Raw genomic sequence first — 5,986 nt, forward strand, 5'->3', positions numbered from 1 at the left:
TCACCCTCGGTGTCACCTTATTTGGTGACATATGTGTTGCCGTCAAGGCGACGAAAACGTCACCAAATTAAGTGACACCGAGGGTGACAAATTTTATGCTCTCAATTGGAACTGTCATGGCGACATGTCTGTTTCCATAATTATGGTCACATCTCGGATGTCGCCAAAGTTTGGCGACAAAAAAGGGAAGTCGCCAAAATAAATGTGTCACCGAATTTTGGTCACACGTGTCGCCATAAAGATTACAGTGAACAGTTGCGTACTACGTTGGATACGCTCTCTGGCAGGAGGTTCGAAGGAGGAGGCAGGGTGAGGTGAGGAAGGGTGCACGCGGGAGGGGTACCCTTGCGTACGATTGGATCTGCCGGAAGTGTGTATGTGCGGAACGCTTTCTTGCCACAAGGTCAGCCGAAGGGGAGCTCGCGGCTCGCGGAGAGCGTTCGGTATGCGCGCGTTTGCCATAGAGGTTCGCTCACACGAGCTCGCACACATGAACGTACACATTCTCACGCTATAACCGATAATCACCTCCGCAGCCGAGCCGACTACAAGATTGCAAATAAGTCTAAATGTATCGCTGCGATACCCCGCAATTATGCCTTGGCAGGGAGACATCAACGCACGAGGCGTACGAGAAGTCGACTTCACTGAAAATCTCGAGCTAAGTAGCAGCATCCCCCTTCGGGAGGGGGGGTGGGGGGGTTAGAGAGCTCGCTTCGTCTTTCTTCCTGGCCCGCCGATATCAGATGCAGTTCCCCCCAAAATTTGGTGCTTTGTCTATTTACCCTCCTACGCCTACACATTTCGAGCACGGTATGATGGGCAGGTCGGGACTGGAAGTCGCAACATTTGCGAACTCTCTAAAGACAAAAGAGCCAAAAGGTATGGGTGGTGGTGGCTGGTGGCCGTAGTCCCGTGAATAATCAGTCGGCAGAGCAGAAGCAAAGCCGAAGGGGTCGCATCCGGGCGGGCGTCGTCATCGGGTAGAGAAAGCAGCTGTGTCGGGCCGCAGCCGCCGCGGAGGTAGGCAACCCAACGTGCGCGACAACGGAGCCAGTGGCCCATCTACAGGCGGCGGGCGGGCACCGGTGGCGGCGGGCGCCGGGTCACTGATCCCGGTGGTGACTGAATCCTACCAGTCTGTTACACCAGCGCGCCGGTTACTTCGTCCACTACGCCGGCGGCGATGCGGTGTTTTGAAAGAGGCGAAAGAAAGGGAAATGGGCGAGAGTTTTGCTGTTTTGTTGGACTCACCTTTCAGGAAAGAGGTGAGATGACTTCCCCGGAGGCGGAGCAGGCGGCAACCAAGGACAGCAGTACCACGCATACTAACACACATAACACCCATACTCTCTCCCCAGTGGGTCGAGTTCGGGTTACACTATACGCACAACACTTCACTGTTCACTTTGGTTCACTAGCACGTCTCTGTGTCTCTGCTCCGGGAGGACCCAGGTTGATGAGTTTTTTTGTTGATTTTTTGGAATATGAATATGTACAAATGCCTCCCCCGCACGGCTTCAGTCGGACGTCGGGCCGACGTCACTCCGACACCGACTCCACTGTAACGGCAAGAAAGAGTGATACAGAATAAGGGGCCAAATCGCGAAACCAGTAGATTGCGGAGGAATTTCTGTACCGACCTGCGAGCTGGATGGCAAACATGGCCGCGAAGCCCGCGGTGACCGCCATCAGCTGCCGGATGCCGGCGTGCCGAGAGGCGCGCTGCGGCTCCAGCACCTCGAAGAACACGACGTACAGCAGCGTCCCCGCGGCCACACCCTGCATCAGGGTGGCCGTCGCTCCGGCCGCCGCGCCCTCGCTGCGTGACGCAAAGAAATCCAAAAGTATCGCGATGAGTTATCCAACTCTTTTGCGGTCGGCAACAAACTCAACGCAACTCGACCGCCGATCTTACCTGGCCGTGGCCGCCATGCCGAGCGCGATCCCCAGGGCGCTCATGAAGGAGAAGGCGCCGACGTAGGCGCAGACGAAGGCCGCCCTGCTGCCCATGCCGACGAGCTGCACGCCGACGCAGAACGAGATGACGAACTTGTGCGAGGCGACGGCGACGAACAGCGCCCAGACGCGGGCCGGGGAGCGCTCCAGCCCGACGGCCAGCCCCTCGAGCAGCTCGTGCACCGAGAGGCCCAGCACGACCAGCAGCCCGCGCGCCGCCGTGCCCAGCTGCGCCTTGCCGTTGCTGTCCACCGCGCCGACGGGGACGTGGCTGTGGCCGTGCCCGCCGTGATGGTGACCTGCAAGCATTTTCCGAAAATGTTAGGATTTCGAAAAGTCCACAACGAGGAGCTACTCACTAAAAAAATCAGTGTAAATTCCGAAAAATAGAAGAGAGTCGTAAAAAGAAAACAAGAAAAAACAGACAATTCGATAGTGAAGTAACCATCGGTCGAAACACCATCGCTTTCTTCCCGACTTGACGACTCACCCGCCTCCGGCTCCTCGCTATCGTGCGCCTGGTTGTGCAGGTGCCGGTGCACCAGCTCCTCGACGAGGTACAGGGCGAGGAAGCCGGCCACGAGCAGCAGCTCGGCGGCGGGCACGCGCGTCTCGGGCAGCACGCCGGCCCGCTGCAGCACGTGCAGCTGCAGCCGCACCTCGGGCAGCAGCTGCACCAGCGTCGTGCACAGCAGCACGCCGCCGCCGCCGCACAGCAGCAGCGACAGCGTGGCGCTGTCGGTGGGCGGCGCGGACGTCGGCTCGTCCTCGGTGCTCTTGACGGCCTGCTCGCCGCTCTCCGTCGACCAGCGCAGCCAGCGGGCCAGCTTGATGGGCAGCAGCCCGACCAGCATGGACGCGACGCCCAGCACCACCATGGCCGTCACCTTGGCGATGAGCAGCGGCGTGCCGGAGCCGCCCAGGACGTCGGCGGGCACCTCCAGGACGCCCTGCTGGGACAGCTCGGTCCCGTTCGATGCCATGGCGATGGTGATTACCTGCGAACATTGAAAAGTTTTCGTTGAGGAGGCCGCCGCCGTTTGTTGGGGGGGTGGGGGGAGTCACGTCTGATTTGGCAGCCCGAATGAATTATGGCTCTCGCCGTCTGGCTTTGCTCCCGCGGGGTCATGGGGTGCTAATGGGTCTGAGGCGCAGCTCCCCGGGGGGCCGGAGCCATGGGCACAGCCGCGGGCACAGCCATGGGCGGCGGGCTAGCCAAGCGGCACGCCAATCAAGCCAAAACAAAGCCGTGGACCATGTCGCGCTTCCAGAAAAGAAGAGACCCTGACCGGGCGGGAAGCGACGACGCCTGCCTGGCCGACATCCGGTCACTACTTCCATAGTCTTTTAGTCATTTCATGGAGAATGTAAAAGAACAATTGGAAACTCTGGGAGGGAAATTGGGTAAAGAGAACCAGCAAAAGTAGGAAAGGCTCAAGTATCATACTGTCACTCGGCATCTATTAAATATACCCTAGCACAATGGTCAATGGTTACTCCTGCCGCAGCGCGGAGCCTTGAGTGGGTGGGACTGTAACTCGCCGGAGGTGGTAGTTAAGGCAGCGTTCTAAACGGGTGCGGCCAGTCGGTAAAGCAGAGCTGGTGAGTCGTCTCCAGGGCGCCCCCTGCCCTCCTGTCCAGCTCGCGCACGCGTAGGTCAGGCGGTCGGTGGTGAGAGGCGCGAGGATGCGTCCGCGCGACCTTGCACCAGCCCACGCGCCCGCGGCCCCCCGCGCGTGCACCCGCAGGTGAACACCAAGTACTCCAACTAAAGGGGGAGTAAGAGGATCTGGTGCCCAATAATTTTACGCCTCTCCATGGTTATCAGTAGAGATGGGGTGGGGGAAAAGGGGAATTATAGACCATGTAAAATGTGGGGAGAGAATGTACATCGAGAATACATAGACAGGAATCACAATAGGGGAATTCGTGGGAGGGTAGGGTGTGAAACGAGGGGAGGGGCGGTAGTTGGGAAGGGAGGGGCTGATTGGTGTCCGTGGCGTGAGAAAACGGCAATCACCGGCATAATAGCGATTAGACGAGCTCGCCGCTGCGACGTGATCGTGATACGTATGGCGACTCGGCCGAGCCCCCCGTTTTATGCCATTTATGTCATTTTATTGGAGTCATGGTTGCTACAAAATTTTCATTGCCATTTTCCCTGAGTTTTCCCTGATTTCCAGACCATTTCTCCCCGAATTTCCCTGAGTTTTAAGCACCGTTCCTGGTGAAGTACTGGGGCAAACTTATACCCCTAACTGTAATACAAGACCGCGAGCGAAGCAAACGCGAAAACTTTTGGGACAAAACACCCTCCTGGGACGTCAAAATGTGTATTTGACCTAAACGGCAAATAGACTGCAGTTTGGGGACCTGTCAGACCAAATTTCCCTGACTTTTTTTCATTTTCCCTGAGTTTTCCCTGATTTCCCTGACAGTTTTTTATTTCCCTGAGTTTTCCAGGTTTTCAAGGTTTTCCAGAGTTGTGGCAACCATGTGGAGTGCTTCCTGGCTGCTGGTGCGGCTGGCGCGCATTCCTACGTCTACCGGCCACCGGCGAACGGCTTTGCAGAACCTAACCCCCCAAAAAGGAACCCTCCCACGATAAATTGTAGGACTCAACGATGGTGAGGAAGCTGCTCGATACGAGGAAGAAGATAGGGCTAGGATGTGACGTGCCGTGTATCCCAGTCCCTGAACAAAGCAGAAGATTAGCAACAAGAGGTTAGGTTGCATGTCGTTAGATTTCAAACAGTTTAGAACAGGTGTATGCATCTAGCTCCTTGGTAACACCTTTACCAAAGTTTATTACGACAGTCATGTCATTCACATTGAGTTAAAATTATACCAATGCAACATGTGCGTGTACTAACCTAGACAACGACACCGGGATGGTTTAGAGGAATGCGTAAACTTACTTTTCCGAAGCCAAACTTTTCAGAACCACTTATTGACACAAAATTGCTACTCCGACATAAGCTAGACCCAATTTGCTTTTAAGAATTGTACAAAACTCGGTTTATGATCATACATCCACTCGCGGCAAAGCACAGTACGGTCGCCTGCGCTTTACTTTGTTTAGCGACTGCGCAACGCCACGCCATCTCTTCACTTCAGCGCACGACCAACTTGATCAGTCAGCAGCAGAGCTGTCTGACACGACCTGCGCAAAACGCATACTGGACCCGTGTCGCCGGGAGGCTCCCGTGCCTCGTCAGCCCAAAAAGGCGACGTCTGCGGCGCCATCTCTTGGCCTGCGGGGAAGTGCAAATTGAATGAACTTCCGTGACACTGCCCATAGACAGCACTAGTGCTCTCCCCTATCGTATCCGCGTGACTGTATAGGTCTTCTCCACTAATTAGGACATTGTTCATCAATGCTCTAATGACAATTCATGAAAACTGACTGGATAGGCGTGTGCAGTTTTAGAAATATTTCGAACACAATTCGGGCCTCATCATACAATTCTTAGAATTTCACCTTATCTCTTAGCCAACAGTCTCCCGAGGTAGTTCCAGTCCCCGCCGAGAGCGCGACAAACGTCGCCGTGCTGAGGACAGGTACGGCTTTGCCCGGGCTCACAATCCGGTCGGCAGAAGTGCGTTTTGCGTAGGTCGTGTCAGACAGCTCTGCCCGGCTCTGCCGCTGACTGATCAAGTTGGTCGTGCTTCAGCGCTACCTTCTTCTCGTTCCTCTCCTTGAGCAGCTTCATCATATGGTGCTTTACCCCTTTTCAATTCCCCAAAAAAGGGGGGGGGGGTAGCGCTCCACGGGGTGTATTGTAAAATTGAAATAAACAAATAACAAGCAGGCCCGCCCTTCCGCCAAACGAAGTTGCCAGCTCCGCTTCGCTCCGCCGGCAACTCCGTTCGGCAGGGGCCGGGCCTGCTTGACCTGCCGACGGCGAAGATCGGGCCTGCGGCCCGACCATTTCTGTCACGCGATTTGCTGAAGAACATGGTCGAATGATGAAGCGGGCCTTCGGACCGCTTAAACCCGTCGTCTTTGAGTTTGCCCCAAAGACTC

The 5,986-nt window shown here is 56.0% G+C and overlaps 2 protein-coding genes across 2 annotated transcripts in view; both read right to left on the reverse strand.

The window, feature by feature from the left end:
• LOC113210606 (uncharacterized) overlaps nucleotides 1-1,404 on the reverse strand; it is a 23,599-nt gene extending 22,195 nt beyond the window's left edge. Inside the window, exon 1 of the mRNA XM_052271443.1 lies at nucleotides 1,255-1,404. The gene's annotated coding sequence lies outside the window, so the exon portion shown is untranslated. The remainder of the gene's footprint in view (nucleotides 1-1,254) is intronic.
• Nucleotides 1,405-1,412: 8 nt separating this feature from the next.
• The window catches only part of LOC113210607 (zinc transporter ZIP1-like), a 10,192-nt gene continuing 5,618 nt past the window's right edge, over nucleotides 1,413-5,986 (reverse strand). The window contains exons 2-5 of the mRNA XM_052271445.1: nucleotides 2,450-2,957; nucleotides 1,919-2,258; nucleotides 1,644-1,822; nucleotides 1,413-1,562 (exon numbers count right to left, since the gene is read on the reverse strand). Coding sequence (XP_052127405.1) covers nucleotides 1,543-1,562; nucleotides 1,644-1,822; nucleotides 1,919-2,258; nucleotides 2,450-2,942 — 1,032 coding nt within the window. The 5' untranslated portion in view covers nucleotides 2,943-2,957 and the 3' untranslated portion in view covers nucleotides 1,413-1,542. The remainder of the gene's footprint in view (nucleotides 1,563-1,643; nucleotides 1,823-1,918; nucleotides 2,259-2,449; nucleotides 2,958-5,986) is intronic.

Source organism: Frankliniella occidentalis, unplaced genomic scaffold, assembly GCF_000697945.3.
Source record: "Frankliniella occidentalis isolate FOCC.00 unplaced genomic scaffold, Focc_3.1 Scaffold162, whole genome shotgun sequence".
NCBI classification, from domain to species: domain Eukaryota; kingdom Metazoa; phylum Arthropoda; class Insecta; order Thysanoptera; family Thripidae; genus Frankliniella; species Frankliniella occidentalis.